This window comes from Strongylocentrotus purpuratus, unplaced genomic scaffold, assembly GCF_000002235.5.
Source record: "Strongylocentrotus purpuratus isolate Spur 01 unplaced genomic scaffold, Spur_5.0 spur5_scaffold_4, whole genome shotgun sequence".
Classification (NCBI taxonomy): Eukaryota; Metazoa; Echinodermata; class Echinoidea; order Camarodonta; family Strongylocentrotidae; genus Strongylocentrotus; species Strongylocentrotus purpuratus.
This window is the reverse complement of record NW_022145610.1, coordinates 16,752,192-16,771,430: the sequence shown is the minus strand read 5'-3', so window position 1 is coordinate 16,771,430 and position 19,239 is coordinate 16,752,192. Positions and strand designations below refer to the sequence as shown.

The 19,239-nt window shown below is 38.5% G+C and overlaps 1 protein-coding gene and 1 long non-coding RNA gene across 2 annotated transcripts; one reads left to right on the top strand and one right to left on the bottom strand.

The window, feature by feature from the left end:
* Positions 1-456: 456 nt before the first annotated feature.
* On the top strand, positions 457-9,167 carry LOC115929187. The gene is made up of 6 exons (XR_004066365.1): positions 457-566; positions 962-1,031; positions 1,691-1,810; positions 2,290-2,383; positions 3,228-3,311; positions 9,058-9,167. It is a non-coding gene; the product is annotated as an uncharacterized LOC115929187 (long non-coding RNA).
* LOC115919039 lies at positions 5,150-9,259 on the bottom strand. The gene is made up of 5 exons (XM_030997652.1): positions 9,052-9,259; positions 8,459-8,520; positions 7,848-8,025; positions 6,872-7,025; positions 5,150-6,231 (listed from the first exon to the last, which is right to left on the bottom strand). The coding sequence occupies exons 1-5, from the start codon at positions 9,176-9,178 to the stop codon at positions 5,997-5,999; spliced, it is 756 nt and encodes a 251-aa protein (XP_030853512.1). The 5' UTR covers positions 9,179-9,259; the 3' UTR covers positions 5,150-5,996.
* Positions 9,260-19,239: the final 9,980 nt, after the last annotated feature.

Sequence of the window (19,239 nt, the reverse complement as noted above, 5' to 3'; positions counted from 1 at the left end):
TGAGACAAAAATCACAGAAGAGTCCCTTTTCTTGTTGCATTAAAAATATGCTATGGTAGTTCTTCAAGGAGACATTTCCAGCGGCAAATTTTGAAGTGAAGACCAAAGTTCGCCCACATGTAGCTGATTTAACACACGCACAGATTCCATAGCAGACTCCGCCATTATCATTTATGAAACTAAAGAGGGCGTGTCTAAATTACCAAGAAGCCGCGAGATTTGACCAAAATATACACATTATTTGTATTATTATTCCAATATTTCGACATTTTCGCTCAAAACCAAAAAGCGAAGATGGAACCTCCCGATCTAAACGTAGAAAATCATGAAGTGAAACAGAAAAAACGGTGAAACGTCGTCGATTAGGACGTTCGTTCGGTGGCCGCAATTCCACTGGGTTCCACCGTTTGCTACTCCAACCATCTGGCCAGAAGTCTCGGGGTGGGAGTACTGGATATGTCGCTACAGGAAATTGACCACTCCCCAACAACGGCTTCACTCAGTAAATCCAGCCCAAATAGTAATGGTGAAAAGCTGATGTCTACGCCTTTGAGCAGTACACCAAGGTAAGATAATATATATTTTCATTGGTGCATTTTGTTTAACTTTGTTTGCTCGATCGTTTTCTTTCTTTGAGTTTGAGTCATCATGGTCGATCACGTCACGTCATTTGACTTTTTTTTTTCGTTTGTTTTTGTTTTTGCATGTCAAAATAGACTTCTAAGTTTTTATTTTTATTTTTGTTAAATTTCTTGTAGTACTTGGAGTAGACTAGGATTGCTTGATTTTTAACAGAAGGTCAAACGGCAATAGCTATATAGACTATATTAACCACACCTCAGTGACCCTTGTTTTTCTTTCTATAATGATTTCTAAATATGAAATTACTTCAACCGAGAAAGTTATGATATGTTGCTTTCACTTTCAGATAAAGAAAAAGTTTCTTTGTTTTTTTAATCAGGTCAAGTCATCCGAGGTCATTGGGTTCACTGTCTTCACGTAAAAGGAGTCGAGGAGACTTCAAGTCACCAGTAAGTATGGAGATGAATTCTGTGTGTGTAATTAGATTTTTACATACAGATGTGTATCAATCAGATATAGTCTACAGTATGTTCATTTACATCTGGGAACCGACCTTTAACGTCACCTTCCAAACGACGTGGCTCGGTTTTGAACAGGGATCGCCTGAGCCAGTTTGTAGGCGAGAAAGAGAGCTGACCAAGTGAACGTGCCACGGCACTAGACCAACTCCCATTTCCCTAAAAGGCTAAATGCTACATTGTTCAGGAACTTTTCAAAATGACTGCAGTAACTTGTGTGTGAATTTGAAAATCTAGCTGTTCCAAAACCGATTTCTAACCAAAGATCTAGAACCTAATCCCAATACAAGATTCAATTTCAATAACACTTACCCCCCCCCCCCCCCCCCCCCCCCCCCCAGCCCCAGTCCCTGCCCCATCCCCGCCCATCCCCGCCCCATCCCCGACCCAGCTTTTCTACACTCAAACCACCCAGGAAAAGGACATTTTTTTTTCTTTACTTTCTATTTCGTGTCAAGTCAAGTGAAAAATGAGGGGGATCAGATGTGTAGAAGCGCCCCTTGTTTCTTCTCTCTATTTTTTTTTTACTGAAATTAGCTGTAGAGGATAGTATTAAGTCTTTCTCATCTCTTATACATAATATTTTGCAGATGAGAAATCAAGGTGAAAAGAAGCAAGAAGAAACCCCAGAGTCCATCGAGAGAGAGAACGACAAACTGAGAGCTAGACTATCAGAGTTAGACGAAGAGATTTCAGAGCTGAAGGATGTAGTAAGTAAAAGAAGATGGTAGTTAGTATAATACTTTTAAGAGACAGAGTGAGGCTTTCTTCTTCTTCGTTTGTGTTTTGGAAGATTGGTTGGAGAAAGGATGAGCATTTATTTCTGTTTATATAAATTTGAGTGTACCAATTTTGAACAATTTATTTAAAGCCTTGCACAAATGCTTATCCAAGGTATATGCATTTACTTGAGAGCAAGCAGATGAATGATCTGTTAGCTGTTGAGCTTTCCTTTGAGTTTTTTAAATATAGGGCAAACTTCTTCTTTCCATTGATTTCATAGAGCAATAAGAACTATGACTGCCAATCCAAAAAATTATATTCAAAACAACTACAAAGCTAATTAAAGCACCATCAGGAAAATGCTACCTTGCTATATAACATCTGTAAATAGTTTAGCGTAGTATATTATTCTCTTTTGGCTAGTATGGTATTATGCTAATAAATTCCTTCACTTGTTAAATTGCAGAGGTCTGAGCGAGGATGAGCTCCAGCTTCACATCCAGAAGATGCATGAGTACAATGAACTAAGGACATGACTCAGATGCTTCTAGGGAGAATAGGTAAGGTGGGAAGTGCAGCGCCCTAGTGGTTTGGATAGAGGCTATTGACCCCAAATCCCACTGATCTTTTCAACATGGGTCATGATAAGTCAGGGTCTGGGTAAGGGATAAGGTCATCTGCATGATTGGATATTCTGCAGTTGTTTTTCTGGATGCAATGTGCCCTAAATCTGGGCACTGTTTTTTAAAACTTGTTATTAATAACAAATTACAAGGACTGTTATAAGCTCCTGAAATCAAGGCATATGAATGGCTGAGTGCAAATTTGTCAAAAATTCAGCATTTGTTGGTGCCAAGATGACCTGTTGGTTTATAAATGAGTGGTCTTTCAACATGGAAGATCTATGTTCTAAATCAAGTCATTGCATCGCTGCTTTTTATGAGGAAATCACAAAATTGGAGATAAAATGCTCGCTGCTGTATTCATTGACTCCTTTTGAAGATTTTCTTTGCTCAGTGTAACGATAAAAAAAGATATGTATGTTTTTACATGATGTCTGTAAACCAAGGGATATAGTTAAATGGGCTTACTTTGATTCTTTGGTTCATCGCGTCTGGTTGGGCGGTCGTATTACCCGACACTTTGTGGAAACCCTATGGCAAATCTACTGAAGGACGCGTCCATAACGTGCATCTTCACACGATCTTCCATTCTCCTTTTACGAAAGGTTGTGTAACCTGACCACCTGATGGACGCAATAACCCAATGATTCGAAGTAAGTCAGTTAAAAGTATTTTTCTACAAGACCTCTTCCCATTCTCTTCATTTTCTACCACTTTTCAGTGTCCCCCCCCCCCCCTTTCTTTGTCAATTATGATTCCATTAATTGTGTCTTTCCAACAGCCATGTTTGAGGGAGTAACGACGAGACAACTTCATGAAGAAATGGGACTAGGGGAAGACTGACAAACGCTGAAAACCTGAAAAGGTAAGATTGGAAAGACAGGAGCCACAAGCAAAAATAAAGCTGATAAGAAACATATACAGCCTTTTATTCTGAGATATACACTAGATTTACACCGAGAGTCTGAGATAAACCAATCTATTGCAATAAGCAGTACTGCTGCCCAAGTAACACACGTACATGTTAAAGAGAGAGCTTGTCTTCTTCCTGAAATACAGAATGGAAGTTTATCCTACCCATCTCTGCATGATGATTACTATTTTGAATGAAAACATATTCAAAACTTATCTAAGTAGTATCTAATTTGTGTTTAGTCTTCATTCATGATGCAGGTTTATGACTGGATGGTACACAAAGAGCAATAATATAAATTTCTTCCATAATTCGGGATTGGTCACTTTTTCAGGCATCGAGTTGGTCTTATTCCCCCTTTCTAAAGAACACAGAAATTTTATTTTCTGGTACAAATAATCTGCACTTTTGCAACAAGTATTTTTTTTATTATTTTTTTTTTATTAATAATTATGTGCACTGTTTCTTCATTCCTGTATCTCAATTTATATAGACATAAGAGAAGATAGTTACACAATTTTTTTAAGCAGGTAATAGTTAAAAATATATAAAGGACACATGAAGAAGACTTTTTTTCTTGGAAGAAGTTTATTTGTGCATGAATACAAATAGCAAGCACTCAGTGCTTTGAGCAGGAAAACAAGAAGGTATTTACTAAGTATTTACAAATATATATAAAAGTAAAACATAAGAATATACTACAAAATAATCACATAACATTGTCGGCCTTTAGCAACCTAATTCCAAACATAAAGAGGATCTAATGACTTCATTGTTCCGTTACATCTACTGAACACTGCAAACACTGTTCAGTAATCAAGTTCTGCAACAAGAAGGATTTGGATAGTGAAGATCAAAATCCCCTTTTAGCTTGTAGTAAGGTATCAGCCATGTATGAGATTTCAAGGTGATGTAGTGATGACTCCAATGCCACACAGTATGCAGCATATAGATAAAAACAAAAATATATAACATACAAAATAAAACGATAATCATTTGATATGTACAACACACACATCGCTCCTGCGACTATTGCGCCAAACTTCCACATCAAGAACATGAAATTTCCTTGATGACAGAAAATATGAGTGGTTTGAATCAACATTTTATGCCTTTAAAAAAAAAAATTTAAAAAATATTTTCAAAGATGCCAACGGCTTTCCATAATTGTTAAGTCCAACTAAGAGATAAGATTTAACTCGAAATCTTTGTGAAACACTCCCCCCCCCCCCCCCCCACCCCCAGGTGAATTTCCTGTACTTAGCAATGCTTTTTATTCAGCCCTAGACTCAACACTATACCTCACTCTCATCCTAACCCTTAACCAAAACCTCATTTTAACCCTAACCATAACACTATTTCTTCAAATTTAAAGCCTAGAGCAATTGTCGCTAGAGCAAATGTCCGGTCACCCACACATCTTAAGCCTCATTCAGACGTGATGTAGCATATTAAAACGATTGCATCATGCACACCACCAATCTATAGATTAAAACACAGATCACAGATCCCCATGTTTTTAACATTTTGTGCGATTAAATGGCTTTTCTTTTGCCTGAACTGTTTTATTTTTAATATTTTGTTTGTATGTCTGAGGTTAACTTTGTCATGTCCAAACGGGGCCTTAAGAAGAGATTCACAAACCATAAGCATTCACACATTTTTAATTATTGAATACAATATATGAATTTTTGTTAAGAGACAAACAAGATTAAATATTTCAGAAAAAAAAGAACACACTCAAAAATAAAAACCTTTGGATCAACCAAAGACGTAAAGGATACAAATTGTAAGAAGGATAGGTCTGGAGGTCACAGCTTTTTAATACACAGTGCGACCTTAATGCACATTTGATATGTTTTTTTTCTCTCACAGAATTGGTTTCCTTCACCATAAATCATGATAATTCTCCTGGAATAATCTGTTAAAAGTCACGACAACCACCCATGTTTTATTGGGCATCAGCAATCAACTGTAAATATCTTGTAAATAACTGCAATTGTCTTATGGACCGAATATGTGTACCAAGAGAATTAGTGATGCCAGTGACATCTTGAAATATACATGTATATACACGCAAATAACAAGCTTTAACACACATTACAAATAATATCTGAAATACCTAATGTTTGATCGCTTATTGCCCATTATGTAGAAAAAATTAACAATAGCATAGTTCTTTTAAAGTAAATTTCACAAAATTGCTATTCTAAAGGACTTGTGTAAAGCCTACTTAAATGAAACCAGTAAGTATTTTAATATGCTTATAAATTCAATAATTAGATTGTCTGGAATTTGATATTTACTGGTTACACAAAAATAATTACGAACTTTATATTGAAACATCGAGATACAGCATGATGGGCCCTTTTCTGGGCCAACTAACCCTGTCGAAAGACAACATGGTGTAACCGCAAACCTCGCTCAAAAAAATAATTACATCAGGTAGATATAAATGATCTAATTAGTAGTAATGTATTATCACTTAACAATTTATATTCGTAAATTGCATTAAAAAAATTCTAATATAAATAGTTCAAAAAGTTCCCATCAAAGGTTTGCTAAAAGATTGAGATGTTTACGCTGACACAAAGTGACAAGAAGGTCGAAGGTCGAAGGTTTAAAGAGATGATCGATCTACTCCCATTCAGGGTGTATGGTGAAGTGGCGTTGAGTGGGTTTGTGGGGTCGGGTGAAGAGACCGATGGTGTTCGAGACCGGTCCCCGGTGGCGGGAGGCCGGTAGGTGGTGCCACGACTGCATCTCCTCCTTGTGTCGCCGGGTGAACGGAGACAGGAGGCGGAGGCGGCGCCGGTTGGATTCACCGGACCTGAGATCTTTAGGGTCGCTGCTGGCAATGGGTCCTCCGGTTCTGTATAGGATTGCATAAAGAGAGTTAAAGCCTGTCTGCACTAGTTTGGCCAGGGGAGATTAAACCTTCCTGCAAGGTCAATGACAGGTGGTTATTATGTCATAAATCAGCTCTCAATTAACATAAGAAAAAGAGGATCATGGGGGACCAACAGGCACCGATTAGGCATTGTTTGCTATATAGAGGGCGCAAGTAGCTCTAAGTAGTAAAGTGGGGCTTTAAGGTATAAATGCATGGTACTGCCTATAGTAGAATATCTACCAACACTTAAAGTGAAATTTTCTAAACTTTCTAGGAAATTCAATGGTAATTCAATTATTTCAAAACTTTTTTTTATATATATTTGAGAACAAAGTGTTGAAATAGCTACCCATTACATAGAGCAAATTATTTATCGAATCAGGGGAAGGTTTCAATTACAAGTATGCCACCTCCCTTTTTAAGGGGGGGGGGGTAATAGAGGAGAAGGATTCAGCGTTTAATAAAGGACAAGAAAATTTTTGCTCACTAACTATAATGAAGGCCTGAATAGAATAATACACAAAGCTATATATTCTTCTGACCTATTGAATAAAATTGGATTATTTAACGTGACTGGATTAGTTTTTAATGCAAAAAAAGACAAGAAACAGAAACTCACGTTTTCAGGGCACCCAGGACGTCCTTGAGTCTTGTTGCATCACAGACGTTGCAGGCTCCGCCTTGCTTGGTTTTTGCTTCTTTAGCTGCCTGGTCACCACCCATTAGCTTCTTGCCAGCAAGAGAGCCAAAAAACTGGAAAGCCAAATCCCGCTCTGAATCGTGAGAGAAAGAGAGAGCCAGAAAATAATAATGCGATGAGAGAGAGGAAAATGTAGAACCCGTAGATCGATTATAGCAGTAGTAGAAGTAGTAGACTTTATTAGATAACTTTTTTAGCACAGGGCTAATCAGCCACAAGGTCCATAGCAGCAATAGAGAGAGAACAATTAAAAAAATATCTTTGTACTGAAAACTTGAGAGCCAACTCTCAACCTGAAACGTCATTCAAGACAAAATATAACAGATGATATAACAGATATAATAACAGATAATATAACAGATGATGGCATTTTTCTTGAGCATCCACAAGTGTGTTTAAGTCGTTGGCAATTGAACTTGTAATGTAGTATACAATAGAATCTAAGAACAGAATATGGGCAACAGTAAGAGATGTAATGGCATAATAAAGAGAGAGAAATCCATACTGAAAGAAGAACATATTGTATTAATAAATTTAGGTGTGAGATACAAATATCTTGTAAATAATATCAAATAGGTACTTTGAATCTCAGAAAAAATTACAAATTTAATTCAGTAAAAAAAACGAATTTTGATGATTTCATGTATCAGACCAAAAAAATTTCTTTACGTTACCATTTTTTCTTCTGAATGCTTTTTCAGAAAGCCAGGGCTAAGATCAAGATCTAAATCTAGATTACCTTCTCTATCCCGAAAATGTTCTGTCATGTAAATACCAGAGTATGTAGGAATATTATATTCACTATCAGTAAGTTAGCACTTATAGGATCTTATGTCATATATAATGCTAAGACAGAACTGCAGTGGACTGATATATCAAGTCCATGCACACCTACCTTTGTCACTAGCCGACTCTATCCACTTGTTAACCACCTTTGCAGTCTCAGTGTGACTTGGTCCTTTCTGGTAGTTGGCGATGTAATTCTTATCCTCCTGCGTGATCTCGCTCCTAATCCTACCGGACATGGTCACGGCATTGTTGGGCACGGGCATCACTCCAGCATCACGTGGCCGCTACAAACAAAACAGAATCAAAGCATTGAATTGAATTGATTTGGTTTCTTTCAATAAAAGAACATGCAGCTGGCAAGCTGAAATTGCTCAATTTACAAAGTCAATAACTGATCAAAATATGAATGACTAAAACGTACAACCATAAATCATGCATAATGAAACAAAATTTATAACTCTCAATATTACATCAAAATCGAAATATTTACAAATACTAAAAACTTCTGTATCATCAAAGGCCACAAAGAAAGGAGACTGACAGACCAAAAGAGGAAGAGAAGGAACAAGAAGAAAGAAAGAAAAGTTGATGAGAGAATATACGAAGATTCATGACTTTTATGCTTTTATTTTAATCATTTCCACCAAATTTAACATGTGTTTCTCAGATAGTGTTGCCACCACCTAGTAAAATAGATATGTATAATATCAAACTTACATCTCTTGTTTGTGTCACATTCAGCTTAGCTGATAGGCCCGGCATGGCAGGGAAACGTGTGACTGTTGAGACAAAAAAAAAGAGAGGCATTACCCAATGAAATTACGACAAACAGAAACATTCAGCAAGTTCTAAATCTAATTTATTTCTTTGTTGCTTGTGTAGCCCCTGTTTGTTATATTTTAACCATCCATGTATTGTTTTCTTTCTTCACACCTCCAGACCTTGGTCTCTTTGGCAGTGCCTGCTTCTCCCTTGCATACTAATCCCAATTGCTTAGTCACTGAATAGGCTAACAATTTTCTAATTGCTTTCTTAAAATCATATACTTGTTTCTTCACCATCCCCAAGTGTCACAATCTAAACTCAGTGAATTTTGTTCATTTTATTTTTCACAACCAGATGAAGGAATCTTTGGTGTCTGTTTCTCTGTGGCATACTATCCCATTTGTACATAGTCACTGAAAAAACTATCAACTTCCTAATGCTCTCTGAAGAATCATTAACTTGTTTTTGCACCATCCTAAGTATCATGATATAAATAAAAATAATATATTTATAAATGAATCTGGATTTTTCGTTTTCTTTCTTACTTCCAGATGATGGGTTCTTCATTGTCTGTTTCTCTGCGGCGTACTTCTCCCTCATGATCTGCTCGTCGATCTCCTTCTCTCTCCTCTGACGAAGCAGCCCTTGCTTAGGGGTCACGTGGGTCGTCATCGTGGGGCAGTGATCTTCCGTGTCAGCAACGACGGTGGCATATGACCAGCAAGTTTGGACACTTTTTTATGGTTTGCGACTGAGGCAGGAATGGAAAAGAAATACTCTATATAATTCTGGTAATACAGTTAGAGAATAAGAATTTTTGATACTTTCCAATAGTTTGTGACTGAGGAAGGAATGGAAAAGAAATACTGTATTTATGTGGAGCAAATTATTGTATTACAAATGGAGACAAAAAGCAACTTTGACACTTTTTGGTGTTCTGAAACTGAGGAAGGAATGGAAAAGACATATTTAACCCTTTACCTACAGAATCAGATTGCCCCTGTGTTAAAGCTAGGGATATGAGGGAATCAATAGATAAAGTATTAAACACTGTATCCATACAGTAGAGCAGTGATTGTAAAAAATACCTAAGGAAAAAAAAGCTATGTGGGCAGTATTCTGTGGTTAATGACTGATGAAGTAGTGGAAGAGAGGTATTTAAATCTCTATATGGAATGGAGAAGTGGTTGTACATGTAATACAATTGGAGTATTAAAAGAAGCAACTTTGATACTTTTCTGTGGTATTTTGAGCAAAAGAGCAACACTCTGTGACTTGATGATCAGATAATATTCCATATCCCAAACCATGTGGAAAATTCCTGTAATGCAATGATTATGAGAGTAAAGCAGCAATTTGCACATTTTTTTCTGTGGTTAGCAAGTTTAGCAACTAAGAGCTTCAAAGAGTTACTTGAGGACTGGAAATGGAGATCATTAATACAAAGTCATTTCATTTTGAGGACTGCTAACAATACAATGACAGTCAAGAGAAACTGTTCTAAAGTATGTAATATATTTTGTGTCATCTGTCAAGACTTAATTTAGAGTTCAAGAGAAGTCCGAGTATATTTCAGGAAAATGCTTCTGAGCAACCATTCACTTGAAGTTGATTCATTTTGTATTTGGGAACTAAGTAGTTCAGCTAGCATTGGGTATCTAGTCAAAAGGTACTACACAATGCAAAAAGCATAGGTTTTAACCTCCATAAAGCGTACAGTATGTATGTCCTAATGTCAAATGGGGGGGGGGGGGGGGGGGGAGGGCAGTATTCAATTCAATACTATGAGTATTTTACTTAGTGTTTTACTGAGTTAAAGTACTTTAGAGCTAACTTTGGTATTCAGTTGAAGATTTTAGCTAAGTGTTTTAACCCTCAATTTAAGACAGCGAGCAGGCTTAAGCCATTGATTTTGGAGGCCTGTATTGGCAGGCATATGGTTTTTATAGACATACCCATCATCATAAGCTGCGCACAATTATATTAGCGCTCATTTATCGCAACCTGTTAATTGTGCATCATTTTGATCTTAGCCAAGGAAAAACTAACTTAATCCAGGTATTGAATTAAATAATGACCCTGGTATTAGAACGTTTACCACCCTCCTCTCTCTTTTTAGTCCTCTGTGGAAGTTTAAACCCTGCTTTAGACCTTGGGATATCAAATGGATTTGGGCCAGAGTGTTCTCATCTCTTATGATCACCATGATATTAAAGGGAAAGACCTTAAAGCCTGTCTGTACTAGTTTGGCCAGGGGGATTAAACCTCCTGCCACGGGTCACTGACAGGTGGGTATCTCATTGAATCAGCTCTCCATTAACCAAAGAAAAATGGGATCATGGGGGACCAACAGGCACCGATTAGGCATTGTTTGCTATATAGAGGGCGCAAGTAGCTATAAGAAGTGCAGTGGGGTTTAAACTTACATTTACTGTAGCCCGTCTTTTCTGGTGGTGCACCAGCGAATGCAGTGTTCGGATCCTGGTTGTAGAGGACGACTAGGAACCTTCCAGTTCATAAACATCTGTAAACAGACAAGAAGAAGAGTTACAGTTTTAATTTCAGATAAATTTCTTCATGTTTTTTCCCAAACAATATTTCTCAAGAAATGTATGTACACAATATTAATTTCATAAACATGTGAAACTTTCCAGTTATTACGCATTTGTAGAGGTAAAGAATGGTTACCTTTCAGGCAAATTACCTGAATTTTTTTCCCCTATAATATTTCTTTACAAACATATGTACCGTACATGGAAGTCTGAATCTTCCCAAACAACTCTAGTGAGGAAATCTTCCAGTGGTGAGAAAAATATTTAAGGTTACATTCCATGCTAATTTGTGACTGTTGTTTTCCACAGAAACTTGCTTTTAAAACATAGGTAAATCTTATTTTTTCATAAAACAGTGCAGTGGTGGAAATCTTTCAATTCATTAAGATCTGGGGAAGAAAAGTATGTATGGTTTTACATTTTATGTTAATTTTTCCCCCGCATTGCTATCATTGAGATTTGTAACATTGATTAGCAGCAAACCAGTACTAGTTTGTTTAGCCTTTACGAGACTGTCGTTGTGGGACTGCTGCTACGACCAGCTGCCAATAACTAAATATTTGTCGATACTTGAAGTGGCTATTGTTCACAATTTAATGATATATATATACACACATCTTCTTTTCGCTATAATTTGGGCCACCGTCTGGTGGATTCTCGTACTGATGTAGGTGCTGTGCAGGTGTATGAACAGTGCCTCAATAACAGGATTATGTGCGGCTAAAAAAGACGTGTTAAAGCTTGTATTCTTGGAGTATATGTGTTCTGTCTTTCTCTCTTTTGGTAACCTGTGTTACCAGAACTGTTGATGTGTTAATACTTAATTATGTTTGAAATACATGTATATTGTTTTAATCTTTTAAAAATAATACACTGTAATATTTTTGGTGACATGATATGGAATGATTTTGTGTGGAAACTAATTTCAAAACCTTTGCTTTGTAGTATTAGTACATACATATGTAATCAAAGATGAATGTTAGTTATGAAAGATCAACAATTGAATTATGTAAATGTATTTTGTTTATATTAATCAACATTTGATGAATAATCTGTTGATTGGCACTTCCGATATTGACTTATTATATTACAAAACTCCAATCTTTTACAAATTTGCCCTTGACCATTTCGAGACACTGAAAACAAATTAGAGTCATACTTAAATAAATGACAATATAGAGTTTTAAATATGTACATATATTTATACATTCATATCTCCTCTCTTTCTCTTTAAGGTCTGTGCCTCTCATAACATACCTTTGAGGGGAGAAATATAGATGTTTAGTGTATAACGCTTACAGATATAATATTTGCACAAGAGGGAATGTCCATAACAACGTCTGAAATATACCCTTATCTATACTCACAATGTACCGGTATAAACATACAAAATAGTTGATAACAAACATATGTCTATATTCCAAAAATCCAAATAGTTTTACAAACCGTTGCCGTTGTCGCCATGATGACCCCTACTTCATGCCTAGTCCCTCAATGTGTCCAAAAACCTGTCCTAAATCGAGGATTTACTTCAGACCCGGAAAAGATTCTCCATGGTTTAGAATGGGTGAGCACAAATCTGGTTCCAGCACACATTTACAAGGACTCACTACATGTGTTATAAAGCGGGACATTGTACCAGCACAGTGGTGCGTGTCAGATCACTTTGGGTTACTAAGCAACGTCAAGCCGCGAGGCGGTCCGCTTTCTCTACTGTTATATCGTCTGCTCAAAGAGCGTGGGGTGGCGAATATTACTGACGGACTCTCTCTATTGACAATGGGTGTGCGTCGTGTGGGACAACACACATTGTCATTCAACGGAATGCCACCAGCAATGAACTACATGTATAGAAAATGAAATGATCTAATACATGTCCACGTTAGAATATTTCTACTTGAGCAGGTCGCTCACAATTATATACACAGTAAACAACGTGAACACTTTACACCTTGGGTACCTGCATGGACCCCGTCTAATAGTGAGTTGATATATTAATCGCAAGTTTTTAGATTAGTTTTTAGATAAGGGCCTGCAAACTTACGATTGATAAGATGACTTGCGATTGATGTGGATCAATCGCAACTCGTTATAAGACGGGACCCTGGACGATTATTGATTGTCCTCCACCCCCCCCCCCCCCCCCCCCCCCTCTCTATGGTTTATCAACATATCCCCCCCTCATATTAAATATTTTCCTGGATAAAAGCACATCATAATAATAATAATAATACAAAACATTTGTATAATGCCTTTTCAGACAGCTGATAAAATGTGCTTACGAAAACATAAACATTACAAATTACAAGAGATGGATATTTAAGCGTCCAGGGACTCGGCCCCATCTCCGTAAGTGACCCGATGGACAGGGGTGTCGATTTGTATCCGTGGTTGGGGGGGGGGGGTGGGTGATAGGTGCCAAAATATTTTCGGCAATGGATTAAAGCAACCAAGAGGTAGAATCGTGTAGCAGGTTGCACCCCTCCTTTCTAAGTTATTAACTCTTTCAAGTCAACCTCAAGAAAGATAGCAATTCAGAGAATATGGGACCCATGTGGGTCCCACATGGACTTGCTACCTGGGTTATTATCCTCTAAAGCGCGTAGCCAGGATTTTATTTTAGAGGGGCGGTATAGTGAGCACGCAAAGCGCACTCTCTAGGGGTGGGGGCAGTGAGGGGAGTTTTCATTAAATTATTAAAGAAAGAAGACGATTCGTTGTACCATTCTCGACTCTTAATCCTTGTCTGAATTCAGTTCCTCCCCCCCCCCCCCCCCCCCCTCCCCGCGCTAAGGGCGGAAGCTTTGAGGTTTCATTAAAATATTAGAGAAAAAAGACGATTCGTTGTACCGTTCTCGACTCTTAATCCTTTTTTCTTCCTACGTCCTCTTCCTTTCTTCATTCTCTCTCTCTCTCTCTCTCTCTCTCTCTCTCCTCATTTGGCGGGGGAGACCGCCCCCACCCCCTGGCGCCCTGTACCCTCTCTGTCTCTCATTATCTCCCTCTCCCCTCTCTACTTCTTTTTTGCACATTTGCGCTTCGCGCTTAACAGCGGCTTTGCATTTAGCGCACTGCATCTTTATGATGCTGTTGATTGAATAAATTGAATAAATCCATCATTCCTGATGAAACCGTGTGAGAGAGATTCAATTTATTCATGTCTCTATACGTTGTATCATTTGCTTCGTTTTCTATTTATATATGTAACTATGTATTATGAAAATGAGAAAGCAAAATGTGTATATTGATGGTCATCTTGCGAGTAATAACCATTAACTACTCTCATCGGGCTCTCATCATTAATTTTTCTCTTAATTTTGTTGTTGTGATGGTGAATTATTGGGGGGGGGGATGATTGTACAGGCCATCCCCCACCCCTGAAATATTGGGGGGGGATATATCCCCCCATCCCCCCCCCCCCCCCCCCCCCGGGGATCGACACCCATGCCGACGGATATATAGTATGCTTCATGTTGCAACTATTCATCTATATCGAAACTTTCGATGAGGGGTGCGTGCCTCAAGCCTCTCTTAAACTCTTTATAGAGCTCTTAAGATATACTTTCCCACAATGTTCAGCCTTAATGTGACCCCCCCCCCCCCCTACACATACGTTTATCAATCCCTCTACTGTCACTGGTTGTACAAAATTACTTTCTAGCCTTTTATTGTTGACGCAATCAATCACAAAGTGGCAGCTCTGTGAAGTAATTAGGGAGCTCCCCTCCTATTTGCCTTTTACTAAAATGAAACTTAAATAATTATATTTGAACATGTAAAAACTGGAAGACTTCAGTCTCTGGACATTATCATATCGACTTTGACATGAACCAGTACATAGGTGGATTTAAGGTTGATCGAAGGGGCCACCCCATTGTTGTAAAAAAAGAGGGAATCCCACTAGAGGCGGATCCAGCCGGCGGCAGGGGAGGGGCCCAATTCGTGAGAAAATATTTAGCGGCGAAACAGCCAGCCGATGATTAAGCGGAGGGGGGGGGGGGGGTGAAGGAGCACTTTCAAATTTGAAAATCGCACCCCCCCCCCCCTCCATCCTTGAGCACCAGGGGAGGGGGCCATCTCCAAATAAAGGTAAAATACACGTGTTTTTACCTCTTTTTCCCAGGGGAGGGCCCCGGCCCCCTCCCTGGATCCGCCACTGAATCCCTCTCCTACGCCCCCTCCCCCCTATGCTGAGCGAGTGTGCAGATGTCTGGATGTATCAATTGATTTTGTTTCTTTACTATTCAGAAGGCTTATGGAAGAATTCTGATTAAGTAAACACACTTCAAAACTCACTTTCTAATAATCCTTGATCCGGCCCCTTAGCGCCAGACCCGTAGCCAGAGGTTGATGTTTGGAGGGCACATACATGCACATGTAATTGATCGACGTCCTGGGGAGGGGTCTAAAAAGTTTCAACTGATCTTGAAAAATTTGGGGGGGGGGGGGCACGTGCCTTCCCCCCCCCCCCCCCCCCCCCCCCGGCTACGTGCCTGCCCTTAGCAAAGAATGGGTACAGGGCCGTTCAGTTTCGTTTAGAACACGGCCAGAATAGACATCATTTTGCCCATAACCTGGGCATTTTAAAGGAGGTAAAACTTGTGAACACCTTTGCAAATTATATACAGTCATGTAGATATCTATCCATCTGACTTGTTTCTTTTTTCTTTTTTTGTTGTTGGTGGGGGTCCCGTGGGGGTGTCACCTAAAGGTGTTTGCATGCTCGACTTAAATCCTCTACATTAGGAAATGCATACATTTACTCTCAATCTTGGCTCGGCTCCCAATATTATTTTCTGTCGATATCTATATTCTGTTCATGATGTTGGGAGACTTTGATGATCTCCAAGCGATAATTCCTTTCAGTTCAGAGCGTGTCAGCTACGTGTTTCAGAAAATGTAACTAAGGCAATGACATTGATCCCTCATACATGCTAGACAAACAAACTACCGCAACCCTTTTTTGCTAATCGACAGAAAACGATTGTGGTCGCTTGTGTTGTTTCTGTCTTTCATGTCACGAAGTCACTCTTCTTTGTCCTCCGAATGGTTATGTATGATCAAATCAATACCACAGCCTTGTCACGTTCATCATCATTAGGACTTCAAATGTTTTGTCGATATTTTCGCGTCACCTAGTTTGGGAGACTTTATTCATGTTCCAAATTAACCTGGGGCATAAATCTAGCCCTTAACTTGTTTTCTTTCAGGCATTTAATTTTTTGTTCTCACTTATTTGTATTTTCCGAGATATTTGAGCCAGTAAGACTCCGACTCCCGGAGCCTGGGACAAATCCTATGACCTTAAAAAGATGTCTGCACTCATCATGAAGACTAAATTTCGAGCACTTTTTGATAATTTCTTCGAGAGAGCGTCATATTTAGTTATGCGGCCAGACAAAAATGCACTACATTGAACGATTAAACAATTAAACGATTAAACAACAGTAAAAATTTGAACGATAAAGATATCCAGAAATGAAGGAAACAAAATATGGTGTTGTTCTTTTTCTTACAGGAAAAGAAATCTTCTCACGATACAAATTTATTGACATCTACGCCCCCCCCCCCCAAAAAAAAAAAATAAATAAATAAAGAAAGAGAAGAAAATAAAATTAAAAATAAAATGACAGGTTAACGAGATGAAGGATGCCCATCCCAAAATAAAGATGCATTGTGCTAAAAAATAAAAAGTTGTAGAATCTAGTATAAATTGAGGGGATTAAAGATTAAAAATGATATAGACTCCAGAGTCTAACTATAAAAACTCTTTTGTGGAGCCGTTTCCCAGGGAAAACACACAAAATGCGTTGATGAACATGAACTTTAGTGATCTAATTCTCATTAGCCTAAAAGCACTGAATGGGTAGGTTAAAGATCACTTACCACTGATGGGTGTGGGTTGTTTCTAGGAGGCGAGATGTGGCCATGGTAACCCTGCCACACCCTCCAAACCGTGGATGGGACATTGGCTGCTTTTCCGTTCTTAGGCTTGATGGAGTCCAGGCTGTAGTCCTGAGCGTACAAACTCCCGTAGCGGTCAGCACCTAGCTTGTCTTCGGGAAAAATCTCCCAACTATCTTGATGCTGGTTTTTAATCTCCACTGCTTCACATTTTGCTCCCGGTGTGGGTAGCATATGAATACATGCTGTTGCCATTTTTAGGTTTCTTTCTCTTAATCAAAATATTGAATTAAGAGTGAAGATGTCATTAATTTTTCTTAACCTTACAACCTCTTGCCCTAGTAATGTATTGTTATGTATGTCCACTTCATGCACTTGACTCGATTGTTATGCCCATTCATATAAACGTGTGACGTCACAAAAAGAAAGTTTTGCGCGCACGCGCGTATGATTAGAGGCTCATTATTGGTTCATTACCCTCATCACCTGACAACAGTAATTTGTCACGAGGTATTGATTTGTCGTCTGCTATACAATTATTGTGGTTTTGATAATGATCGTGCCACCAGTTGTATCAGTTGCAATAACATTATCATTAATGATTGCATTCTTCATTCATCGTGTCTTGGGATAGCGTCCGAAGTTCGATCCCTATTTTGCATTATCAGGCCAATAACTCATTAAACTCAAGTCATCGAATTTACATGTGGTCAATTCTCACACTACATTAGCCCAGAAATCAATCAGACATAGGGGCCCAGATGTATGAAGTTCTCGAAATATCAAATCACCAAACTCCTTTAAAAGAGCACTCAAATGTATTATCATTTCACAGATGTAAGATTATTACTTACATATACAGGGCGTATCATAATAAAGGATATTGAAGTTTAATGACGATTTATATGAAAACTACTGATTTCATAATCAAGCATTTTATGTCTGTTGTAAAGGACAGAATGTCCTCTTGTTAATGACACCCCGATCATACTACTACTGTCACAGTTGACTGAATAACAAAGCATTGCTGTCCACCATGTGAAAGGTGCACTGTGACAAGTTAGCAATTACAGATAAATTCTAAAGATTAGTGCTTGTGTCAGCCCAGACATATTGAAATGCTGAACAATGAGTGGATTATGTGTCTAAGAAGGAAATGTTATCAAACTTGGCACAGTGCACCTTTCACATGGTGGACAGCAATGCTTTGTTATTCAGTCAACTGTGACAGTAGTAGTATGATCGGGGTGTCATTAACAAGAGGAAATTCTGTCCTTTACAACAGACATAAAATGCTTGATTATGAAATCAGTAGTTTTCATATAAATCGTCATTAAACTTCAATATCCTTTATTATGATACGCCCTGTATATATAAATCTATATATCAGTTCTCACTATATCGAACATGAATTTTTACTAGACTTATTATACTTCTGTTTTTCCTCCCCCCCCCCCCCTTTTTTTTTTTCCTGTTCTTTGTAAATATTGTGAATAGGCTAGTTCACAACCCTGAGCACATTTTTTTTTGGCCCTCGTAAATTTGAAAATTTGCACCCCCCCCCCTTGAGCGCCCCTAAAAAGCTTTAAAAAAATCACGTGTTTTTACATGTTTTTCCCCAGGGGCCGCCCCCCCCCCCCCCCCCCACCCTGGATCCGCCACTGCATGCATTAGTAAATAAATAAATAACTTGTGTTTAAAGTAGAGAAAAGTTAGCATATCTGCATATTATCCATCGAAACTTAATTTTTATCATCCGTTATCAATGTCTTCTAAGATTTGCATGAATGGTTATGACCTAGCTTACCATGTAACAATTTTGTTCTTCAACTAGGACAGATCAAGAGACCAAAAATCGGACCTTGTCTGCTTTGAACACTTGCTCCACAGTTCATATCTTTAGCGAGTAATTAATCATTTTTTTTTAAATTTAGGCCTACTATAGGACCAAATTTCCGATACTAGTTAGGTTTCCTATCAAAACAAATTTGCAAACGAGCGTACAAACTGGTCCGTTGTAACTTGAAATAATCCACATGAGCTTCCAAACCAGCAAAACATCTTTTTCTTCTTCCTAATACCCCGTCATTCAGAATATTGGACCGGGCTCAAAATTGTTATACGGTGGCGGATCCAGGGGGGGGGGGGGGCACAGTGGGCACGTGCCCCCCCCCCCCCGGCCAATAAAAAAATGTTGAAATCAGCCCCAAATTCGCCAAAAATGTACTGGCAAACAGGGACGTGCACCCCCCCCCCCCCCCAAAAAAAAAAAAATAT